The sequence below is a fragment of the Epargyreus clarus genome, unplaced genomic scaffold (assembly GCF_041222505.1).
Source record: "Epargyreus clarus isolate Ecla_fem2 unplaced genomic scaffold, WU_Ecla_fem_2.2 ptg000009l, whole genome shotgun sequence".
In the NCBI taxonomy this organism is placed as follows: domain Eukaryota; kingdom Metazoa; phylum Arthropoda; class Insecta; order Lepidoptera; family Hesperiidae; genus Epargyreus; species Epargyreus clarus.
The window spans coordinates 2,159,983-2,185,673 of NW_027332217.1; the positions used below are offsets into that span (position 1 = coordinate 2,159,983).

General features: G+C 34.2%; 3 protein-coding genes across 3 annotated transcripts; 2 read left to right on the forward strand and 1 right to left on the reverse strand.

The window, feature by feature from the left end:
• Positions 1-740: 740 nt before the first annotated feature.
• Positions 741-5,956, reverse strand: LOC140744748 (uncharacterized). The gene is made up of 3 exons (XM_073076391.1): positions 5,728-5,956; positions 4,317-5,640; positions 741-3,817 (listed from the first exon to the last, which is right to left on the reverse strand). The coding sequence occupies exons 1-3, from the start codon at positions 5,877-5,879 to the stop codon at positions 3,659-3,661; spliced, it is 1,635 nt and encodes a 544-aa protein (XP_072932492.1). The 5' UTR covers positions 5,880-5,956; the 3' UTR covers positions 741-3,658.
• A 449-nt stretch (positions 5,957-6,405) lies between these two features.
• Positions 6,406-23,076, forward strand: Sfxn2 (sideroflexin 2). Its single transcript, XM_073076392.1, has 9 exons — positions 6,406-6,558; positions 9,274-9,434; positions 12,194-12,364; positions 18,988-19,189; positions 19,646-19,724; positions 20,174-20,261; positions 20,843-20,968; positions 21,615-21,662; positions 21,835-23,076. Exons 1-9 carry the CDS (start codon positions 6,556-6,558, stop codon positions 21,944-21,946), a joined length of 990 nt encoding a protein of 329 aa, XP_072932493.1. The 5' UTR covers positions 6,406-6,555; the 3' UTR covers positions 21,947-23,076.
• On the forward strand, positions 14,027-16,362 carry LOC140744750 (uncharacterized). The gene is made up of 3 exons (XM_073076393.1): positions 14,027-14,102; positions 14,390-15,341; positions 16,114-16,362. Exons 1-2 carry the CDS (start codon positions 14,072-14,074, stop codon positions 15,331-15,333), a joined length of 975 nt encoding a protein of 324 aa, XP_072932494.1. The 5' UTR covers positions 14,027-14,071; the 3' UTR covers positions 15,334-15,341; positions 16,114-16,362.
• Positions 23,077-25,691: the final 2,615 nt, after the last annotated feature.

The window sequence follows — 25,691 nt, forward strand, 5'->3', positions numbered from 1 at the left end:
CCTGTAGTTCCGGGACCAGAATAGGGCTACGGTATTCCCTGCCTATCGTAAGAGGCGACTAAAAGGGGGCTTCCGGGGTTGCAGACGGCAAGAGTGGGAGCTCGAACCACCCGGCCAGCAGCCCTGGGATGGACGGCGGTATGTGTGGTCGCATACCGTCGTGTGATGGTGTGGTGAGTTTCAAGCACACTTGGGCGGAGCCCAACGGGGCAACGCGCCAAGTGGACTCAGGTTGCGTTCCGTTCGAGATCCCGGGGTCCTCTACGCAGCGCCGAGGACGGCCACCGGGGGTTTTTAGTACGGTAAGAATCCCACATAACCCCGTGCCGGTACGTTTTGAAGGTTTTTCCCCTCATAAACAAAAAAATAGTCCTATATAGGTTACTATACTCTTTGCTCGTAAGTATTGTAACCTATACAGGAAGTCGTCATCAACCCATTATTGTCCTACTGCTGGGCACGGATCTCGGGATTTTTTTATAAATCTCTCAGGTATGCAGGTGCCCTCACGATGTTTTGGTTAACCCTTAAAGCAAGTGATAATTAATTACTAATATGCACATAATATTGAAAAATAGGGTGCCTGGATTCGAACCTCGGACCTCTCGATCCAAAGAGCCAAATTGCTATCACTGCTTATAAATTTTATATCCTTTATCAACTTTCTTTTTTCTTTTTAAATATGATTGCAACCATAATGTATTTACGAAAAGGAATTTGTGACAAAAATAAAAACACACTATTCCATACTTACATCTATTTTAAAAATACAAATTCCTGTAATATTAGGCTATACATATAATACAGATCGTAGCAGACTACCATAAGAATAACAGTTTGAACAATATTTTTCGTATTTTGACAAAGATAAAGAACATCTTTGGCATAATTCTATTTAAAAGTGGTACAGTTTTGAATTTGTTTGCCCATGATAAGCCAAATCTTATTAAAATATTATGTACGTAATTAATATTACTATAATATGTAAATTTTAACAGTACGAATGTTAGAGTTACATAGAATCAAATTTCAACATTTTTAAGTTCATTAAAATAGATATTTATTTAGTACAAAAAGTTACATTCACGATAAAAGCTTGTGCACTACATGAAGTACATTTATTTCCTTTTTGCATTTAAATAACATTCGTAATCTTATTTAGGTTGGGAGCTGAAAGAACACAGACTCTATAATTTTTAACCATAGATTAGTAAAGATACTTCGCCGCCTTGAAATTGAATGAAGCCGCAAATGGCTTATTATAGTAAGTTCTTTTTTTGAATTCTTGACAAATAAAAAATTTTTAGAGAAAATTTACGAATAAATAATTAATACTGCGTAATTTTCATGATAATTAAATAATTTATAATAATAATTTCAAAGATTTTAGGGACATTTTAGCACGGAGACGTGGCAAAATTTTTTTACGCAACTATTTCAATTCATAAAACTGGGCGCATTTTCTTGTTAGGAGTGAGTAATCTTTACTAATCTATGTTTTTAACCGACTTCTTACTATATTTCACTCCAATCAGCCAGAACTAATTAATTTGATATATAATGAAACGACGACGAAAGCATCAAGTATCTATCCAAGTTAATGTTTTGGCGGGCTTTATACAACCTTTATAGTAAAATTTAACATTTATGATAATTGTAGACTGTAGTAGAACATCTTATAAGGTATTAAAATTTGAAACAAAAATAAATTTCTGTTCAACTAATTAACCTTTATTGTTTACACTAAGACCACAAAATTTGTATTATTTGTTTAGTGCAAGAAGTTTGTTTGCCCAATAACACTTACAGAATATTCTGGTCTAAAAATATTTATACAGTATACTTACGAATTAAATAACAAAACTTTAAATTGGCAATACTCTTGGTTTTGAAACATTAACAAAAATATTTATAAACACGCTGTGTTATTTTTTTAAATAATGTTCTTGTAATATTACACAACATTATTATTTAAGTAACAGGTATATGATATTAAGCAACAGGTATTGATATTAAGTTTTTGTATGGAAAAAAAGCTTAATAAAAAATTAAATTAAGCTAAATAAGCTTAATAAACAATTGACATCAAAACCAAGAGATCCTTCAATTTAGTACACCTAAAAGGAATGGCCATAACTCTGTTATAATTGTTATTCTAAACATAATGAAAAAAATACACATATTTGTAGTAAAAAGTCTATGTTAACAGAAAAATAAAGATCATACATACAACATTTATATTCTCTATATTATACAAAGTATGTAGTAATATTGAAACCAGGATAGTAGGTTTAAACATGGTGAAATTACCATTTTTGGCAGCGTTTTCAGAGATCCTCATAAACTATAATATATTTAGGTACAGAATGTTCCACTATTTACTTTCTATGTATTTGCACTCTAAATCTCAAGGCAATTTAAAATACTTAGAAAATATGACAGCATTTAGAGAAAACACCAACATAAACACTATATAAAAATAGTTTTAAGATAGTTTAAGTGAGTCAAGTTGAAATAAAATAATTTTTCTCAAATTTTTTCAGTCACTTTAATCATAAGGTGCGCATTCTCGATTAATTTTAAAGTAACCGGCATAGTTATACGAATGACATTACAAGTAATTGCAGTAGGTATGTTAGGATTTTTCATAATTTGATAAAATTTCTAACTATATTACACAAACTTATGCCTTATTACAAAATCTATTGCACATTCATAATCAAACCGCCAACCAAATAGCCACACAACACCTATTTACATATTTCAAAATATTTTATAGGTACTATATGAAAACTGCAAATATAAAATAATCCTGCGGGTATGTGGTAATGTAGTGTTAAACTCAAATTTGTATTAAGGTTAAATATATATTTGAAATTATAATCAAATGGTTCTCATATTCTAGGTTTTTTAAAATATTTGCTAACTTCTATAGTTGAATAATTTATTTCATATCATGACTGAACAATTGGAATTGAGTGTAATCATATAACTATCACTTAGTAACATCTTTTTAATCACCTTAATCAAACTTAGCAACTTTGAGTAGATAAAATTGTTAGTTGCTTCATGTTATTATATTATTATTTCCACAATAAGAAACTTTGCCATTTTTCTACCAATCTTCATATTTCAAACATGCTCAGAACTAAATATTGTAGACTATTTGCTACAATAATATTGAATGTCTACAATCCACAAAGCAACACACGAGAAATAATTTGATTTTCAAGTGCTTAATAAGTGACTCAAACATACAATCTTGGTTGTGACAAGGGGGGGAAAAGGCTTATGATTTTATTCTGCATTTTTTAACATTTTCCCTAATTTAACTCTCACTCTAAACATAGGAATAATATCTTCAATACAGCTTTGATTAATCTATGGTATATTACAATATTAGGTATTATATACAGAAAATATTAGGTTTTTGGAAGCAGACAATGTTCAGGCAGAGTCAACCGGAAGATACTATCATACTATCTATAAAGTTTTTATGGAATTTTCAATTTATTAGTCTTGTTTTAAACATAACTAAACAAAGTAACCTTAAACAACTCTAACCTTAAACCTAATGGTCAATGAGTTTGTGCAAATAATTATTTAATTGAGATATCACATCAAATTGTTAAATTCGGCAGAATTTCTTACATCACATTTACGAGAACACATCTATGGGTCGCGGCGACACCGTGGCTAAGTTTGTGTGTGTGGGGCTCGCCAGCGGATCCTCATGAGATTCGGTGCTTTTTGCTTCTATAGTTGCTAGTTTCACAGCCTCTTTGTATGCGCCCCTTTTCTTTTTGTTGAAACGAATCTGAAAACATATGGTTTGAAAGTTAGCTTTTATGTTAAATAAAATTTATCTTTGTATATTTTATTGTGTCTTTTTTATAACATTGTAGTAGCAAATGAGTATGCAGTCTATCTGATGAAAGTAGCTACTGTCACCTATGGACATCCATAATCAAACCGGGATAAATCCACAAAGGGCTGTGCTACCATAAAATATTTGCCTCATGACCGGACTTAGTTGATGATGATGATGATGATCAATCCATTACTCTCCTCTCATAATGAGAAGAAATAGGCAATAGTCCACCGCCCTGGCCAAAGTGTCTAGTGGTAGACATCAGGTCAGTACACAATTGGTACCTTTGAGATTTTTTTTATAAATCTCTAAGGTGTGCAGATTTTCTCACTCTGTTTTCCTTTACCATTTAGCAAGTGATGATTAATTTCTAATTTCTAATGGGCACAGAGGTGAGTGCCTGGGATTTGAAGATATGGTTAGTAAGAATTAAATTTAAACTCACCTTATAGTCCTCCAGGAAAGGGCTCAAACTATCACAGGGCATGAGTGATGATGTCGTAGATGCATACCATGCAACATGTGCCTTTGACGATGGTGTGACACTGAGCACACGGCCTGGCCACCATGGGAATCCCACCACCTTCCCCCAAACAATATCCCCAGGGGACACTCGTAACAACTGCCCACCAACACCCTCTGTACTGTTTGCAGGGAAATCTGGCACTGTCTCCCCCTCCCACTCATCGCTGCCATCTACTTCGTCCCCCCGTTTCTCATACGAATTGCTGCTCAATCTACGCAAACTAATTGATAGTTTTTGCTTAAGACACTGGCCCTTAATATTACTAAAATAATCTATGGGCTCACTGTCTTTGCTTGTGTTTTCGTCCCTCTTTTTTGGAATCTTATGTTTCTTTTTATGCTTCACTTTATGCTTATGTTTTTTTTCTAACATATTTACAGATGGCGGACTATTATCTACATTGTTTCGTGGCGATAATGCGCCTATGTGTTTAGGAGAACTATCAGTAAATAAATCTACAGCTTTTTCAGTGGGATTGTTCTTTTTAGCCTGTTTTTTGGCTTTTTTAAGTGCTTTCTTAACTGCCTTTGAATCTGGCTTGTTCATGTCACAAGACACTCCGGAGTCTTCATTGTAATCACCAGATAATGGGGGTATTTTCACGACAGTGCCCTCTCCTGCACCAAAACATATTTTGAGAGTCCGAGCACTTGAGAATAAATTGCTAAACGATACATCGTTTTTATCATCTGTGTCACACATGTCACCGTTGTCCGAGACACTCACAAAGGCTAATTCTGGAGCGGGCTCCTCACTTTCATCACTAGGTTTTTCGATTTTAACACTCCTACTTTTTTCACTAGGTTTAGACACTTTGGATGGTTTCATGGCGCTCGATATTTCGTTCGGTTGTAGCCTGGAGAGCTTGGGTATGAGCATTCCTCCCATAAGGTACTTCTTCTCCAACTTTCTGGACGTGGAGCTCTCTTGTGGAGCTTCGTCGTCCGAATCCAATTTACGCTTCTTTGACACGTCTACATTTTCACTATTCTCATTGCAGATCCCCTGACAATTGGAACACAAGACCTTGCGAGGCCGCAGCCGCACCGTCATCTTTTGACGCTGCTGTTGCTTGCCCTTGGGTCCAGTTTTTTTCGACCTTTGTACGATTTCGTTCGCGTACTCTGGCTCCTGATAAGTAAATCTTTGACTAACGGAATGTAGCTTTTCATCTTTAATATCAGTCGGGGGTGCCTGTTTAGAGAAGGCTGGGTGCAGGCTGTACACTCCAAAGGGTAAATTACTGTAAAAATCCAAGAAACCACCGTGAAAAACAGTATTCAATAAATAATCGATAAGAGCATTCCATTTAAATTAAACTAATACCAACCCTTTGCTCGAGTCCAAAAGCACTCCTTGGAACTTTTTGTTCTCAGTACTATACGACACAACTATTAAATCAGCTAGGGCTTCTTCAACGTTCACTAGAATTTGAGAATTCTTTACAATAGTCATATCGGCTGTTGCAACGACAGCCGCCATATTCTTTTAGTGAGTCATAGATATGATTTTTTTATTTATTCAATGGGAGGGGCATTGAAAAAATTCCATAATTAACATATTTTCAATTTCCGTCCTTTCCCAAACTTTATTTATAACCTCATCTGATCTGGTAATTAGATATAATTCCACACTACCGTTATCTTTAATATCTATTATTTTATTATTCGAAATACAAATAGTCAACAGTATAACAGAGCCTAAACTGCCTTATAATTCTAACTTCTAATTACTAGAACACTAATCTAACGTAATGATCAAATTTTATTACTAACGCTAAACTAAAATAATAGCATATTATTATTCTTATAATATACTCATTTTAATCAATTTTATGAAAAGGGAACGAAATTTCGCATAACATTATGAAGTGTATTCTTTTAACCGTAGTTCCTTAGTGTGGTTTTAGCATTAACGCATTGAATGAATGAAAACTATGAAAAGTTTATTATTATGAACACACCTTTACACCACCGTTCTCATTCTTGTGCGAATGTTCTTTACTGACAATATTCTTTTACTCACTCATTCTAAATCTAATTGTCAATTTGTCAGCTGTTGATGTTCGGTGGAGGCTGTTGTACTTATCTTTAGTTGTAAAAACAATTTAAATATTAGATACATTTATATCAATATTTAATCCAGGATAGAAACAGATATGGTAAGATTTGTTTTTACTTCAGTATGAAATAAATAGTACCGAAAGACATGTGTTTGTAAACTTATATAATCCGGTTTTCCGCATTAGAAAAAATAGTACATTACGATACGAGGACGAAAAATTTTTTTCTGACAAGTGTGAGTTTGCAGGCCGAGCCGCAGGCGAGGACTGCAATCACACGAGTCAGAAAAACATTTTTCGTCCGCGTGTTGTATAAAATTTTATATTACGGGGTCGGAAATGGGGGTTTTGCGCACGCGAAGCGTGCGTAAAACGTCAATTTACGCACGCCGTGATATAAAAATGTTTTTGCGAACTCCAAGGTTTTAGAATGGTCATTAAAATAGAATTAAGTGGGTACAATACTTAATACGTTGGAATCTAATAACCAATCAGTAGTTTGTGAATATTGTTTGAGCTTATTATCTTCTTAATCAAAGCCAATAATTTTAATTATGTAAAATGGTAAGTTTATTTACATTATTTTGTTATAACGTGTGTCATAATAGGTAGGGTATGAAGTACCCGTTCAGTGTTTATGGCTCATAATCCTAATAATATTTTTTGCATTTAACTGATATAAAATATTTATATGCAGTTATGTTGAAAATTTAAATAATCATGATTTATCCTTGGAAATTAAGAAACTATGGGCATCTGGCTCGTCTTTAGATGCAAGTATCAAATAACAAAATATTAATATTATGAGATTATTGTAAAGTATGTGATGTATTTACATAATATGGCTGTTTTAGTCCCAATGAGGCACCGGTACCAGTTATTTACTTGAATTAAGAAATGAAGGAATAGATACTATATAATTTTTTTTTTGTAATTAAGATGTACCTACAAAAATACTAAAATAGAAAACATTGCAATAAAAAATTATTGGTCATTGACTTGGGCAAAGTCCCCAAGTTTTGGCAGCTTTTCCATATTGTTGGATTGTGCCAATTTTTGGGTAAAATAATACCTCTTCATTATAGACTAATGGTGTTTAAAAATTTAAATCATCAATATTGTTGTTAATCCAACTTCAGTTATTATTTTTCCAAAACTGGATTGAGTTGGACTAAATGGATGTTACTTTTACTCTTGTATTTTCTGTGTTATATCGGGAAGATTTAAATTGCAATGATCTTAAATGACCTGCTGTGTTGTGGTTTTGTTACATTTAGTATGCTTTTTAGAATTATTTGGTACTATGTGTGGAAATCTATGCTATAAAGATTACTTTTTAAGTCTGCTTCCACCATTGACTGAACATATTTTGATATGTGTATGATTATTGCCGGTGCTAATAAAACTATACATGTCTTATGCGAGCACCAAATTCAAAACGGAATTAGGGGGGGCGGGACCTTTTATATTTTACATTGACTATAAAATATATTTAATATAAGATGATATATATTTAATGAAATTAAATTTTGTGATGCGTGAATGATTTATACATTTTTAAATTATAAAATAATTTTCAAAAAAAGAAGAAAAATATAAATTCAATTTTCAATTCCAATTTGCGTTTAATGACTTGGAATAAGATTTAGAAACTGGTTTTTGGTAGGAATTTGTGGAAAATGTAATGTTATCTTAGAAAAGAATTACTAAAATAAATAATTCTTTGTTTTTTTCTTTAAATATATACCTTTACTAGTTTTGCCCGCGGCTTCGCCCGCGTTTAAAAGAAAATAATATAACATACATAAAACTGAAAATTTGTACCTTCATTCCAACTCTGAAATCTTTGTGGGCTCATAGACAACAACTTTGCTAAAGATTATCACTTGAAATGCATAGTTTACGATTCAATCCTTACTAATATCGATTAAAATATCGAAATATCGATTTTTATGGTCCGAAAGATCGATTCTCCGATTAATCGATCTTAGATCGCCACCCCATTTCCCGTGGGATTTCCGGGATAAAAACTATCCTATGTCCTTTCTCGGGTTTTAGACTATCTTTGTACAAAATTTCATTAAAATCGATTCAGTGGTTTAGGCGTGAAGAAAAGACAACCAGACAGACAGACAGAGTTACTTTCAGATTTATAATATTAGTAAGGATAAGGATTATTGTGAAGTATGTATGAGATACTCTTTACATAAGCAAAATCAAATCTTATGTATATTGAGATAGAAAATAGATGTTGTCAATGTAAGCCACTGACTATATATTGACCAACTCAGAATATGTTTGCTCATAACTTTGTATAGACCATACATTGTTTTGACGACACTTCCTTGAGAATATGCAAATATAATCCTTTTGAAAACTACAATGTCTTTACTGATGTTTTGTATCGGGTTTTATTATTATGAGCTACATTGTCTTTTGCTTTTTGAAGCTGTTGCACACATGTAACATGTAACTACTGAAGTTTGCTATTATTATGATGAATTAGATTTTTACTTATTTTTTTAAGCAAGTTTTACTTGAAGTTCTACTTGACGTCCGCCATTGATGTAACCCTTGAATTGTAAGGCGGTTTTTATTTCTTCTTTACCACACTTTTCAAACCAGAGCATAGCAGAGCTTATCACTGCTGTTATAAGGCAGAAATGGGTGTGGCGGTGGTGTACCTCGAATTAAACAAAGAATGGTTCTACCACCTAAAAGACGTTTAAGAGCTGAATATAAATGTCCATGTGATTATGAAAGTTGCTTAAAATGCCTTGCCAATATGCTTAAATATACATACTTTGTCATCAGGCATTGTCAACTGAGAAGAGGATAGACATAACCCAGCCTTTATGGGACCAGAGCACCTTTGTGGGTCGGTTTCGGCACTTCGCCTTCATATCCAACCCTCTGCTGTCTCTGGTACCGGAGAAAGATCTTCACGCTGCTAAGGAACTTTACATAAGTTACAAGTGAGTAATTAGATTTTTTTTTTATAATATATGAATAAAGACGAGCATGCAGTCCTGATGGTAAGTAGCTACTGCCGCCCATGAACATCTGTAATCAACCACAGATAGGATAAGATACCTATCTGACGTCGGCCACAGATGCGCCGCTACCCCTGGGGACTAAGCGGAACGCCTCGAAAAAGTATGCCTCCCTTACCACGCCCTACAAACCAGAACACATTAGCGCTTAACACTGCTGTTATGAGTCAGAAATAGGTGTGGCGGTGGTCGCCGGAGTCGAATCACAAAGGTACCAACGAGAGTATTATATTTTAACCAAAATCACCTCAATTTATTAGTATCCCCTACAAAGTAAGTAAAGTGTAATTTCTGTTGTGTGTTGTCGACTGCAGTTGATAAATTCTCCACTTCTCCCCTAGATTGCCTGGGGACACTTAAGAATATCTGTTTTCAACACTCAGATTCCTATATGAGTATGGTCATAAATGAATTGGTTAATTTGCTCTTGATGAATAAGTCCTCAAGTAAAATTAGTGTTGTGTGTTATGGAGTCTGTTTCACCCTTCGTTTTCTTTTGTTAAATAACTATATGAAATATATGTAGTGAATTTTAATAATCTGGAATAAACACAGATAACAACATATACTGAAAACATATATTTCATAGACGAAATATTATTTCTGTTCTGATGTTATGTCTTTTATTTAAAGTTATAACTGGATAAGTAATAAATTGTAAGACGAACACCAAACATTTATAACACTTTATCCACACTAGTATCACTAGGATACCACATCGTCAAACCATGTACATATTATATTACCAGCAAATGTGTTTATTATCTCCAACAGCTATAGATTATGATTATGTAGATTATGCTGAGAAGTTGGTACTTATCTATTTCGTTAATAAGCGAGCGTAGTTCGCTCATGGATGCAATTGAGAGATGCATTTATGCATGAACAATGCCCTATGTTCATTTGCAATTAACATCTGAATATAAAGGTTCTTTATGGAATACTAAATGTTCTGCTGGAGACCGCATACAAATATTGACAGTGGCCGTCTTACAGACCTTCAAAAAAGCGTGATAGCCTAGTGGTTAAGAAACTCAGCCTCTTGATTGGGGTGTCTCAGGTTTAAATGCAAGGCACGTTCCACTGATTTTTCAAAGTTATGTGCGTATTAGAAATTAATTATCACTTGCTTGAACGGCGAACGAAAACATCATGAGGTAACTTACATACCTGTGACGTTTTAAAAAAGTTTTCTAAGGCATGTGAAGATTACCAAATAGCGCTTGGTCAACGCGGTGGATTATATCAACTATTCCTACCTAATCCTAATCCTGTCTAATCCCATTCTTTCTGAAAGGCGACCCGTGCTCAGCAATGAGAAGATAAAGCGTTGATGATGATGATGATTATAGACTACTAGATGTGTGCTGATAGTGACCGAATACAAATATTTAGTGTGACCGTCTTACACATGTATGAGAGCAAGCAATCTACGTTAGGTTAAATGATCTGTGCCACCCATGGAATTCTGTAACCATCTCCATATAAAATAGGGGTGCTACCTAAACCCGATCATAGACGCATTGCGACTTCTGAGGATGGTCACATCGTGTAAGTCAGCTAGCATCTACACCTTACAACCGAAACGTAGAATAAGTTCCAGGGATCAAATCCCAAAACGTACTTTTCGACGGTCGACATTTTTATTCTAAGCAGAAGTGACTACATGCCGATGATATATTTTAACTTAAAAATGAATTTGTCATCATTAAACCAAACTTTATCTATTTGAAGAAAGGATTTGTAATAGACGGAAAAACTTCTTAACGTAACATCATGAGTGTGAGAATTGGATGACATCAACTGATAATATCAGAATACCACACATATCCTGTTCTCACTGCATGAGAGTGCGTAGTTAAAGAAAGATAACATTTATTTACCATATGGTAATGTTATCTGTTTACAAATTACAAAAGTCTTACATTGTTAATACCGAAGTCTTAAAGATCGTTGAATACATTTCATGGTTCGTCATACTGCCACACCTATTTTTACCTTAAAACAATGATATATAGTTTTACATCATTGCCTTAAAACACTAGTTTAATGCTGTTTTGGTGTGGTTTGAAGGCTTTCAAAAGACAAAATACACTTATGAGACTTATGATTGTGAACAATTTGCGCTAAAACTCCCTATTTGAGGTTGACTACAGATGTCCATGATTAGTATATAATTGCTATTGACTTACCATCTGGTGGACTGCATACTCATTTGTTAATAATAGTAAAAGAGATACAGATAGAAATGTCGACCTTTTTTATAATATAGGAGTAGCAGACGAGCATGCAGTCCACCTGATGGTAAGAGGCTACTGCCGCCCATGGACATCTGTAATCAACGCCAGGTAGGATTAGATATTCCTAGCTGAGGTCGGCCACACATGCGTCGCTTCCTCTGAGGACTAAGCTGGAATGCTTGGAAAAGTATGTTTCCCTTACCACACCCTGTAGACCAGAACACAGTTAAAGGTGGTAGAACCCTTTACGGTTCGACTCCGGCGGCACCACCGCCACACCCATTTCTACCTCATAACAACTGTGTTAAAACTGTGTAAAAGCTGCTTACCGAATATAATAAAATTCAATTTTAACTTACAAATTTCAGAAATATGGGAAGACTATTTCCTTTTAAAAGTCCCGCGATTACCATAACAATTATTATTGCAACATTATTTTAGGGATGGTAAAGAGCCACCGACCACAACGATGGCGCAAGTGGTCCGCGCGAAGCAGCTCTACGAATCAGCGTTCCACCCCGACAGCGGGGAGCTGCAGAACGTGTTCGGACGCATGTCGTTCCAGATGCCGGGCGGTTGTCTTATCACCGGTGCTATGCTGCAGTGGTACAGGTGAGTTTGTCACTGGAAACTTAGATGACGATAAGTCATAACGTTTTTTAGGGTTCCGTACCCAAAGGGTAAAAACGGTACGCTATTACTAAGACTCCGGTGTCTGTCCGTCTGTCACAGGGCTCTATCCTTGGAACCGTAAAGATAGTCGCTTCAAATTACAGAGAATGCATAATATAAAAAGGGGTCCCCATACAATAAATTGGTATTTTTCGACCTAACTGTTGAACCGTTATAAGTTATATATAAATACGTTGGATAACTATGCTCCTTGTTGTCTCGTCCTCGAAGATCAGAATACTATTTATTAGTATCGTGTTCTAGCACTCTGGCGCCACATAAGTTTAAAGAATCTAAAAAAAAAAACTAAACTGAACGCTTCCGTTACATGGGCACATCCTTATTCCAAACCGCGCGCCATCTATAAATTGATTGGCAGAACTACTGTGCATATTTGTCCATTTTAGGATAATAAGATCGTAACATGGCTCTCTTTTCCTGCATAAGTTACTATATTCATTGGCAAGAGGTACGAGGACACTATCAGCCTCGTAACAGGCGCGATTGCAGCATAAGATTTTTTATTATTTTATGTTCCAACCTTATGTAACCTAATCCTATAGAATTTCATACAGGATTGGTTAGGTTAGGTTAGAAAATAAAAGAAAACAGAATACTGGTTGGTCCAAATCATCTAAATTCAGTATGTACTTAAAATATAAATAAGCGATCAATGATAATAGTAATACTAATAAGGTATTTTTATTAATCCACCCCATAGTTGATATATGTATATGATCTAAGGAGACTGGGTGTAAAACATCTCGACATGTCTGGTGTTCAACATGTGGATAATATTACAAAAATATAATTATTTAAGGAAAATATAAATAACATCTTATAATCTTTACCTATAATTGTTTTATTACTTTATCCAAGTCTTTGAAGATATAATATATAACTAGCAGTCCGCGACTTCGCCCGCGTTAAAAAAAATATATCATATACATATAACTGATATGTACCCTTCATTGGGATGATAGTATCGCCATCTGTCGAAAATTGGCCCTACCAACTCGGACAACTTCGTGGAACATGCTCAACATCTTTGCTAAAGATCATCATTACATGATCAAATGCATAGTTTACGATTCAATAAAGGACACAGACAAACATTCATTTATATATATGGATAGCCGGTTAATTTTATTAATTCCATTTCAATTATCACTTTGACCTTTGAGTAGATATTATAAAATAATGGCTGGATATTATGTATAATATCCGTATTTATTATTTTGGCAGTTACATATACATACCCGGGACGGAAAGTAGAATGAGGCCTCCAGTCTTAATCGTGAAATGTTTATTTCAGTGATTACATATTTGGTCCTGGCGACCTTTTTTTTACATTGATAGACCTACATAATATACATTTTATTTTATAATCTTTTTGGGAGTGTACGAGATTTAAAAGTCAAAATACGAGATTTTATCTGTGTATGTACGAGGAAAACCTTCTACAGTTGGCAACCCTGCTTCGGGCGCTTATATTTTGTATCTGTCATTTGAGTTTGACATTTCCTTATGTCGTATTGATCAAGTTATGCCGCTAGCCGCTGTTTTTTCACCGTATTAATTAAAAAGTGTGTGAATTGTGAAAAAATTGCTGACAAGAAAGACAAGTAAAACAATAAGTTACAAATAATGGCGCAGAAGTCCGGTTCGGAGAGCATCGGTAAGTCTGTTCGTGTTAATATTCTAGATTCTGTTTTGTTATGGACACTCAGGCCCAACTGCAGGTTGCGGCGGTGTCAAAACATTTCAAAATATAAAATTCTAAATATAAAAAGGGAAAAACAACTCAAAAATACAATATTTGTTTATTGACGAGTTATTTTCCGTCGTGGATATTCGCAAGTAATATCACGACAATACATATTATTATGTTGTAGTGGCGACGGCCTATGTCTACAAAACAATGTATAACACACCTAATCAGGTCAATGTGTTTTTGTTTCAAAGCATCGACTGCTATAAGCCCCGCAAGGAATATTTCCGTGGCAGCTATTGCGGCAATTATTAAGATGGAAGAAGAAAGTATACTACAAATATTGAAGGAGGAGTCTGAACCTATGCCGGAGGATCCAATTGATGTGGATATATTAAATGCTTTAGGGAATAAAGAGAAAATTCCGAAGGCACCCATTGCTCATACTGAAATTGCGAACCAATGGAAACCTATACTTGCGAAAGGTTTGCCCAAGGACGTGAAATTAGAGTTAATGTCAAAGCACATTCCATTTGAAAATATTCCCACAATAACACCCAAACTTAACCCCGAAATTATAGCAGCCGTTACAGACCCTGTAAAGAGAAGGGATGCTATCATTGCCGAAAGACAAACACAAGTGGGTGCTGCACTAGCAGCCATTGGGAAATCATTACAGCTTCTTCTACAGAAGGGTGATAATATAGAAATTTTCAAAAACATTAATGACGCTGCAAAAATTATGTGTGATACCATTTACACAGACACTAAAAGTAGGCGATCCCTAATAACTTCTGTTATAAATAAAGACATGACAGAGGCCCTCACTGGTGATGCCGATAGCTTGCTATTTGGGAGCGATCTACCAAAAAGAATTAGGGCCACAAAATCAATTCAAAGGTCAGTAAAGTACCTTAAGAAAGCTAAGAAAGCTGCTAAAACAAGATCTTTAGACTCGCAGAGCCCTTCTCGATCACATACCCGGGAACCAGCAGGAAGGATACCTAACCAGTCTGGAAAACAACAGTGGAAAGAACAACAGTGGAAAGAACAACAGCAGAAAGAACAACAGCGGAAAGAACAACAGTGGAAAGAACAACAGTGGAAAAAACAGCAGTGGAAAGAACAACAGTGGAAAGAAAACAGGAAACAGAGGCAATACTTTCACAACAACCGTGACAACAGTTACCAGCATTAGATGTCCAGGTAGGCAGAATTCCATAGTTTATAAAGTAACTGAAAGAAAATCATCAATAATTCCACCATACTGAGTTAGGTATGTACACTACAAAATCCCATTCAAGGTAAGACCATAATAAGATTAGCAGCCTTTGAATGAGCATTCTCATCTCAGGAACACATCCAAGGCTGGAACAAAATAGCTTCAATCACATGAAATTGATAAATGCTTTAGAGTTTAGACAAAAGGATAGTTCTGTTCACCTATCTTGTTAGTTAAGAAACCAAATGGAGATTTCAAATTTATCCTGAATTTAAAGAACTTGAATAATTTCATTTTACCTACTCATTTTAAATTACATGACTATTGTATAGTATGCAAGTTTCTAAAGAAAGATTGTTATATGGCAACAATTGATAAAAGTGCTTATTATATGTGTAGCATTGACCCAAATTATAGGAAGTATCTCAGATTTATACTTTACAATTCCAATTTAATGTACTTCTATTTGGTTTATGTACGGCACCTTATGTATTTACTTTCTTACTTGCAAAACTATTAAAACTTATTGTAATAGTACTCAGAGAATACTTCAAACTGTTGATCAGACCATTGCCTTCCTTACTCAGTTAGGCTTTATTATTAATAGAAATAAAAACAAATGTCAACTTATTCCTTCAATGGAATGTTGATTTCTTGGTTTTTTGTTGAATACAAATACAATGACAATTTCTATTATATACAAAGTTGTCTAAAACTTATTGAAGAATTATTCACCAAGAGTACCTTTTCTTTCAGGTTTAAATTACAGTTTATCTCATCCTAATGGGACGGAGGTTGTCCGGCAGGTGTACAAAGACTGGTATCGATGAAGATGCAGCAGAAGTGATGCTTTCTTTAACAGTTAATAGTATTCACCATGTATAAGTGGATGGTTCTCTTGTTGCTGCTTTAGACAATTGAATCCAACCTAGACAAATGTAACAGTTTAAGTTATAACTTACCTTTCATGTCGGTGCGCGAGACGTTGAAACAATAGTTCAAGGTATCTATATTGATTATCATGATTAAAAATAACGAAAATTTAAGCTTTGTTATAATTTTCTTATATTTTTAAATGTGATGCTCTAACTTTGTATAATATTGATCTCATTCTCATTAGAAAGATAGGTGGTTCAATTATACTTATACTATTGATTATGTATGATAAATGTTCGCATTACAAAGGAGTCAAATATGTGATTTCAAGAAATAAAAAAACTGAATGGAATTTAAGTCTTTTTTTTCTACCTAATCACTTAAATATAGCTCTTCATTGTATGAATTTAAAATTAATAAGATAAAAGATCCGCGACAAAAGTAATGGATACAGATCTTTCTTGTATATAAAGATAATATAAAGATTAATTAACGTTTTCATTCTACAACGGGGCTTTAAACATCTAACAAATAGTATCCGGTTCATCGAGGTCGAGACAACAAGGTGCATTAAGCCTTGTATTCATTAGGCAACATTTGTTTAAAAACACTGTTTATAAACAGTGTTTATCAATGTTTCATCATCTCTGTAAACAGTTTATAAACAAAAGGTGATGAAACATTGTTTCTGAAACATGTTGCTGTGCTCCCCACGTTGAATGGGGAGCAAGACGAAACATTTAGTTTATAAACAGCAGTTGACAGATGTGGACGTATGTTGCGCTTGTTTATAAACATGGAAATAGTGTGGTCCAACGAGCTTTATCAACAGTATAATATACTTTGGGATGTCTCAAATAAAGACAATAAAATACATTTAAAAAATGATGTTTGGGCCGATATTGCTGCACAATTGAATATTTCGCAAATGGAGTTAGACCCCAAGACCATAATTCACGCTCACAATATTCCCGAGAAAATAAAAACCTGTGGTGTACTATGCGATGCACTATGATAAGTCTGATCGAATGTATTGAAAGTATTGAGTAGTTAGTAATAAATCAGGACTCCAAGATTACGATCGTTTATTTTACATTACAAAACAAAAATCATTTCTTTTTCTATTAACACTTTTATGAATTATGACGTAAGCAGCAGAGAGCATCACTATCTCCTCGGGCAACATCCTAGCAACATCCGACAAGTGTAGACTGCAAAGTTTCAGAAACATTGTTTGCGGTAAACTTGTTCATAAACACGCCTTAAAAGTTTATAAACAAATGTTGCCTAATGAATACAAGGCTTAATTGTACAATCGAAAAAACTTACCAAATGCAGTTCGAATGAAATTATGCTCCTTGTCTTGTCTCTAAAGGACTAAGGGGGGGTCCGCCACGAGCCTCCGATCCTGGGGGCCCCCAAACGAAGTTGCTAACTTTTTTTTCTTTCTTATCTTTAACACAGTTGCTAAAGCGCAAAAAAAAGGTCAGAATCATACGTATTTGTCGGCAAATCAAATAAACTTTTTATACTGGGGCCTCCATTTATTTTTCTCGTCTCGTCCGAAGATGATTAATTCTACCGACCCCTGCAGGTGTCAAACCTACTCCCGGATGTTGCAGAATCAGTTTTCAGATGTAGAAAGCTTTAAAGTAAACACTAAATGACAGATAAAAGCGCGGTATGGAATAAGGATGTGCCCATGTAACGGGCGTGTTGAGGTTTGTTGTTTTTTTTTTCAGATTTTTTAAATGGCGTCAAAGAGTGCTAGAACACGAAACTAACAAATAGTATTCAGATAGTTGAGGACGAGGCAACAAGGTGCATAATTTCAATCGAACTACACTTGACAATTTTTTTTAATTGTACAATTTTAGCTCGTTGTTAACGAACACTAATTTCGCATAAGGATGCTACGTATTGTTCTATTATTAGTAGAGTAGGTGTGTCTGTGGCCATGAGTTAGTGAATATTTAATTTTATTAAATAACCATAAATATACGTGTTTGTATTATCAATATTTGTTAAGGAGCCGAATTATTTGTACAATGAATGATATAGTAGGTATCTATTTATTAATATTGCCGTTAAATATCTATATACTACATACGATAAATTAATTATTATGCTGTAGCTCAGCTGCGTTGCGTTGCAAATATGATATTTGTAATAATTAGTTAATTGTAGGATTTACATTACAGTCTCAGGAACATATGATATGAATCGCACAGAATTAAATAGTAAATGAATACTGCGCATAATTTAATTCTTAGTGTAAATCGCGCATCAATGTGCGCATCTGCATGCTGGTCCAACAGAGGGTTCCGTGTTCTCGGCCATCAGACATGTAAATGTTTTTTTCCCTGTTTTTAGGCTGGATTTTTGTTTTTTTGATAAGCAGTCGAGCATGTAGTCCACCTGATGGTAAGTGGCTACTGCCGCCCATGGACATCTGAAATCTACCCCAGATAGCATTCTATTCGATAGCCATTGGTCGGCCAGAGATGCGCCGTTACCCTTGAGGACTAAGCTGGAACGCCTCGGACAAGTTTGTCTCCCTTACCACAACCTTGAAGCCAGAACACAGCGCGGCGGTGGTGCCGACGGAAACAAACCACAAAGAGTTCTATCACCACCATTTATTTCGTCTTTGTGTTTCCATTGCACCCTTGTCACAGGAAACTTTAGTATTTTTTAAGCCTATAAACATAAAAATCATTTTATATAATTGTTACGAACCCTCTCTTCTCACAGGACGGCAACAGCGGTCGTCTTCTGGCAATGGGTGAACCAGTCGTTCAACGCGTTGGTCAACTACACGAACCGTAACGCCAACTCGCCGTTGACAACGACGCAGATGGGCGTGGCCTACGTGTCCGCTATGACCGCGGCGATGTCCACGGCGTTAACCTTCAAGTTCGTTATACAGAAACGCGCCACCAACCCGATATTGGCTGTGAGTTTGTTTGTTTATACACTGGGTTAGGTTGCGTGAGGTTAGGTTGAGATTGACGACTTACGTTACATTTTTTCAAGAATACGGATTAATAAACGAGTATGCAGCTGATATGACGATGAGATGGTAAGTGTATATTGGGCATTTGTGATCAACCGTCAATAGAATTTGGGTACTGTCTGAACTTATGAATTCGTTGCTGCCCTTGAGCATATAATATTTAAACATGTTTGCGTTAGCACAACCTTAGAACCAAAACAAAGCAACGCTAATACTGCTGTTATATGATAGAAACAGGTGTCGTTGCAGTGCAGTCGACCTACAAAGAATCTACATAAAGATCCCACATAAAAATACGCGAGTCTCATGATCCTCTTTTATCGGTGCTCATTTCTAGTTACTTTTAAGTAAATAATAACAAAATGTAATGTAAAAGTAGTGTATGTTTGCCCAAAGCGTTTCGTGCCGTTCGTGGCGGTGGCGGCCGCCAACTGGGTGAACATCCCGCTCATGAGGCAGAACGAGATTATCCTTGGTATGTTATCATTATCATTATCGCCAGCCATCACTTTCATCTTCATATTTCTTATCAATATTATAGTAACCACAGTCATCATCATCCTCACACCTCCCGTTATCATAATCTTCTCTTCAGCATATAGAATATTCTTTATTATACATTGTACTTGAATTTAAACAATAAGTAATATACGCAGGTCAGAGTAATATGCAATAGACGGTCTTAATCTATCATACAATAATTTGTATTGTTGTGATCGATTTCACTATCATCATTATACTCATTATCATTATTATACTCACTGCTGTTAACATCATCCTATAGAGGCCTATGGAAACTTTGCTAGTTCACACACCTTTATGTTCGTCGTCCAAAGGTTTATGAAGTAGTCTCAAGCATAAACGTTTTTATTTCAAGGCCTTTATCTTAAAAATGTTACTTATTTTATTATGTTCTATTTTCAGGTTTGGATGTGACAGATGAAGATGGTAAAGTGATTGGGAAATCGCAAGTGGCTCCGATTAAGGGAATATCGCAGGTCGTAACTTCTAGGTGAGTCCTTCGAATTCCTTTCAATTGAATTGAGTTTTAAAGGTTAAGTGTCTTGTCTCTAGCAGGCCCCGGGTCCTCGTGGGCCCCCAAACGCTTAGCCTGTAGCCCACAGTTACTATCAGTTACATCATCACTGATATTCGTATTTGTCAGCGAATAAGTCTGTAAGATATTTGTATTTTATTAAAAATATTAAAATTTAGACGACCCGCGTGGCGGAGCGGTCACCATGCCGGTGTGACGCGAAAAGGGTCCTGGGTTCGATCCCCGGCCAGACAGATATCTAAATAATGAATTTAGATTTCTGTTTCTGGGTCTGGGTGTTTGTGTATTTTTCTATGTGTGTGTTCATGGCACCTAAGACACAGGGAATCCTAGTGTGGGGCTGTGAGTGTAGAAAGCGTTTATTATTATATATTTATTTTATTAAAATAAATCAACTTCTTAAGAGTGGGGGCCTCCATTCAATTTTCCGCCACGGGCCTTCGACGATAGAAATTGATAAATTATTTATTCTCGTATTCGTATTGATTACAGCTGTCTAAGATCTGCTATGTAAATGTGATTTATCCTAATTTCAGGATAGTGATGTGCGCACCAGGTATGCTGTTGCTCCCAGTGATAATGGAACGCTTGGAGCCCAAAGCCTGGATGCAGAGGATCAGGTGGGCTCACATCGGCATCCAGACTGGAATTGTTGGCATGTTGTAAGTATTTTGCATTTACTGTAGGCTGTTAAAATTATGGACCAAGTGATTCCTATACAAAATTACTAAAACGAAATGGATAGAACCCAGGTTGATCTGTTCATAGTACAAGTATCTCATGATTTATAATAATATATTCTAATGGCACGGGTCCTAAAATTAGTCATAATATTAGACTAAAATGCGGTGGTACTTATGTTCAATCGCTTCATAGTCCAATTTTATGGATAAGCTTATGAAGTGCAGCTTCAATTTTCGATTTAATACCAAAAAGGAGAGCAAGAATTTTAATAATATAATGATATGCAATCATCATCTACCCATTATCGTCCCACTGCTAGGCACGGGTCTCCTCTCAGAATGAGAAGGATTAGGCCATAGTCCATCGCGCTGGCCAAGTGCGTATTGGTAGACTTCACATACCTTTGAGTTTTTTTTGGTAAATCTCTCAGGTATGCAGGTTTCCCCGCTATGTTTTACTTGACCGTTTAAGCAAGTGATACTTAATTTCTAATACACAAATAATTTTGAAAAATCAGTGGTGCGTGCTTGGTATTTGAACTTCGGACCCCTGCATAGATTAGAATAGTTCATATAGTATGGAAAATGATCATGTAAATCTAACTTATGCTTATGTATTTTTCAGCCTAACCTTCATGGTGCCCACTGCGTGTGCGATATTCCCACAGAAATGGTAAATATGGTTTATTATTGAGTTTAGTTTTAAGATAGCACAAAATGGTTTTATTTATAGTTGGTATTAAAATCAATCATTCTCAAAAAAAATGAAGAAGTTATTAACCTTGTATTATTAATTAATTAAAATTATTAACATTCTAATATTCGTATTTTTTTCTATTTTACAGCAAATTGTCCATAGACACAATCAAGCGTTTTGAAAAGGACAAGTACGAGGAAATCTTGAAGAACACAGATGGAAAACCACCGAAATATGTTTACTTCAACAAGGGGTTGTAAACGTACTCGGTAGTATAGTCTGCAACAGATGTTTGTTAAGTCGTTAGAATTGGAAGATTGTAGTTTGAAATGTGAACGGGACATTTTGAGTAATAATAAAATGTATGTACTCTTAGGTTGACCAGTATTGGCTGCTAGATATAGTTGCGTTAGCTACAAACTCGTTTAAGTTACTGAGCAGTCGCTTAATCCGCTGTAATACAAGTATAAAATTTGTTGTGTAAGCAACTGACAAACAACTGACGGTATACGTTTTATTTTATTTAGAAATTCTGACAACAGTAAATTGTCTATGTGTCAATATAGATGCATAATTTACTAAATAGTTGTCGAGCAATATTTGACAGTTTGAGCATTAACCACTACTTAATCGCAGTAGTTAAAGTCTCATTTGCTCACTTGAGGTTACTATGACTTAATAGTAGTCAATGGGTGGTCAGCCTTAGAGTAGTTAGAAAAGTTAGTTTTACAAAACGACAATAGTGTGTTCCTACAAGTAACTACTCATTAATATTTTTTGTTGCTGACTGTACTATTTTCGTTTTATGTTTGTCCGTTGAAACAATCAGTATTCGATATAATCGAATGGTAATTATTTATTAGAGTAAGAATAATTTTAATTTCAAGGGTCACCACTTATCGCCACATAAAATAAGCATCTTTATTTTTTATGAGTTTCTTCAAATATCTAATATTATATATTCAGCTTGTTGCGAATATATTTAATTTCACCATAATTTTTTGGTCTAATTTGACTGGACTAATATTTGATCATAGTATCAAGAAATTCCTTATGCGTATATAAAAACTTGGCATAAAACATAAAGAAAATTCACCATAACTTTTTTAACCAAGTTGTATGCCATTGAAGGTTAAAATATAAAATTAAAGTTTCTAAGGTTTTTTTTCTGCCCATAGTTAGTTATTTATAGTTTTTGGTTGACAATATTAAGTGAACATATTGAGTTAAAGCTTCTGTGGTGAACCCGAAAAGTGATCAATATAGTTTGTAAAACCTGCAATAATTCGCTTTAGTTTAGTGCCATTTATGTCTGCCTTTAGCGCTTTATCAAGTATTATTATTTACGATCTGGATTTTTATCTGAATTATGAATCTTTTTCTCCAAATTATAAAAATATATACAGGGTGAATCTCCATAAAGTGCACATATTGAAACAGGTAAAATTAAACCGCATTTTGTCGACAAAAAAAATAAAAAAAATGAAATGAATTTTTTTCTGGGAAGATGATTCTTTTTTGTTTTTGTTTTTCATGGATCAGTACGGCCTATCATTGGCAATCATTGTTATTTTTGTTTGAACCTGATAACCCTCTTAGTTTAAAAGTTATAGCCATTTATTTACTTCAGGTGCACAATTCCCAAAAAAAAAATTCAAAAGGTCGTAAAACCCAAAAAAAAAAATTTTTAATTTTTTTTATATTTTTTTTGTCGACAAAATGCGGTTTAATTTTACCTGTTTCAATATGTGCACTTTATGGAGATTCACCCTGTATATACATTTGGGGTCGAGTACAAAAATCATGATTTTTTTATTTTATAAATTATGTATTTTTTCTGTTTTTCTTACGACAGGTTTTTTTTATTATTTAAGTATAAAATGGAACATTCGTTTTGAAACATGAAAATCGGCATGATTTATATTTTTTATTTGTATTTTTTTATATTCGTTACGCAGACTAAGTAAATAATACTCTATTGTGTGCAGACAAGTCTAAATTTACCACAACGAGTCGATGCATCAAGCCGATTGGCTGATTGTCTCTACATAAGATCTAGATGACTGATACTCTGTCAGTAATGTTTAATATTCTGTTAATATCTGCGTTATAGTCCTTTTTTTATTCTTATGTCTTCCTTAAATGGTATATGTAACAATATTTTAATATATAACATTCCATCAATTTATACTGCCATTTGCATTCGTTATGTCTGCATTTCTTATATATTTCGATAAAAACAATAAGGATTTTACATTATATCTACATTTATATCTTCGTTATATATTAAATTGAAAAATACTACCAACGCTACCTATACTGAATATTTTAGGATCTGCTCGAGTACTTTTCTATATTCATATATACTTTATGTTTGTCAGTCTTTAATAAGTTATATATTGTTGTATAAGCGATATAATACTCATGAAAATGTTACATAAGTTAATAATGGGAGGATTGTTGAAACAAAAGCTTGTGAATTGGGAAACGGAAAATATGATTTCATGTAATTACTGCCATAGTGCGTATCAAAAAAGAGGAAGTTTCATATTCCATAATTGATAATAAATAATTACGAAAATATTTTCTCAATCTTTCCTAGGCCCTAACGCAAAAAATATAGGTATGAATAATTCTTAAATTTTTATATCAAATAAAACACGCAATAAAACACTAATAAATTATGTTTTTTTTTTAATCTCTTTATTGATATTTTGTATTGCTTGTGATTTTGTAAAAGACATTGCGATGGTTTGTAGTTATTTTTATTACAATAAGAATCATATCAAGCATCTAGTTATATTTGTTTTTGGAAATTATAAATTCTTTATCGTGTTTATTATATTTTTGTCTATATTTCTCCCAGCTATAGGGAAAGGCTCATGCCCAGCGTGGGTTTTGGTTTGGGAAACCTACATTCGTTTGTATTGGTTGTAGTATTAATAATTCTAGATTTTGTATTGTGTAAAACGCTCAACTTTGTTATTATAAATGTTTTCGTTAGCCATTGAAATGTATTTGTTAATGTTGATGTCAATTGCAAACGCCTGCCTCTTGTTATGCCTTGAAAACTCTGACAATAAACGGTTAGAATTCGATATTTTGTTTATTTTTCCCTCATGATAAAATACTACGTGATCATTAAGATAGCAACTATGACTCATTTGCTTTGTACATTTTGAAATACGTAATTGAAATACGTAATTTCGCTCAAAAGTCATATTTTTCGATTACATGCTTTTTATGCAGTTAATGCTCAATTCAATCAAAGATCAATTTCAATCAAAGAGTATAGTAACCTATATGATTTCAATAGTCGTTTTCTTATGCTTGAAAATGTATGAAAAGACAGTGGTTATTTAACTTTTCATATAAGTGTTGTGAAATTCGTTTGTTTTTCTATATTATGTATGTTATTTCGGACGCGTTAGGTTAGAATAACATACACGTACAAATTAAATGTTAAATCACAGGCCAAGTGAAAGTTTCAATTTAATTTGTTTTTCGTACATGAAGCGGCAAAATCCTAAAATACTCATGTAATTCGTAAATAAGAATATCGGACAAGAACATTTTCTTGTTTTACTCTTAACATTTTAGAAGCACTAATTTTATATATTCTGGAGATATTATGAGAATGAATATTTTATAAAATCGACAGATTTAAGTCAATAACATAAAGTTGTTGCAAATTGTGCAAAATATTGCCATCGTATCATGTCAATACAATATTAAAATGTACCAAGTTCAGCTACTAGGGTAATATAACTGTAGAGGAGGTCATTCTTCCATAGAGATACATGTTTGTCTCTCTCGCTCTAGTGTACATGTAGTAAAGTGTGAATAAGAGGCAAATATAAACAACAGTTGGTTTTATTCATATTTTGTGCGGGTGAAACAAAATATTACGAGAGTATGGGAATAATAATAGCATACTGCCATCTATTGAAGAATTTATGTACTTTTTAATTTGTCGGTTATCGTATTGCTTTATACGGTAACAAA

Bases quoted from the DNA above. Each gene is read 5' to 3' on its own strand.
- LOC140744748 (XM_073076391.1), bottom strand. From the start codon at position 5,879: ATGGCGGCTGTCGTTGCAACAGCCGATATGACTATTGTAAAGAATTCT. The intron at 5,641-5,727 runs GTTGGTATTAGT...GGATTTTTACAG, and splicing joins CTTTTGGACTCGAGCAAAGG to TAATTTACCCTTTGGAGTGT. The intron at 3,818-4,316 runs GTGAGTTTAAAT...ATATGTTTTCAG, and splicing joins CTTTCCTGGAGGACTATAAG to ATTCGTTTCAACAAAAAGAA.
- Sfxn2 (XM_073076392.1), top strand. The intron at 19,190-19,645 runs GTGAGTTTGTTT...GTTTGCCCAAAG, and splicing joins CCACCAACCCGATATTGGCT to CGTTTCGTGCCGTTCGTGGC. The intron at 19,725-20,173 runs GTATGTTATCAT...TTCTATTTTCAG, and splicing joins GCAGAACGAGATTATCCTTG to GTTTGGATGTGACAGATGAA.
- LOC140744750 (XM_073076393.1), top strand. From the start codon at position 14,072: ATGGCGCAGAAGTCCGGTTCGGAGAGCATCG. The intron at 14,103-14,389 runs GTAAGTCTGTTC...TTTGTTTCAAAG, and splicing joins GTCCGGTTCGGAGAGCATCG to CATCGACTGCTATAAGCCCC.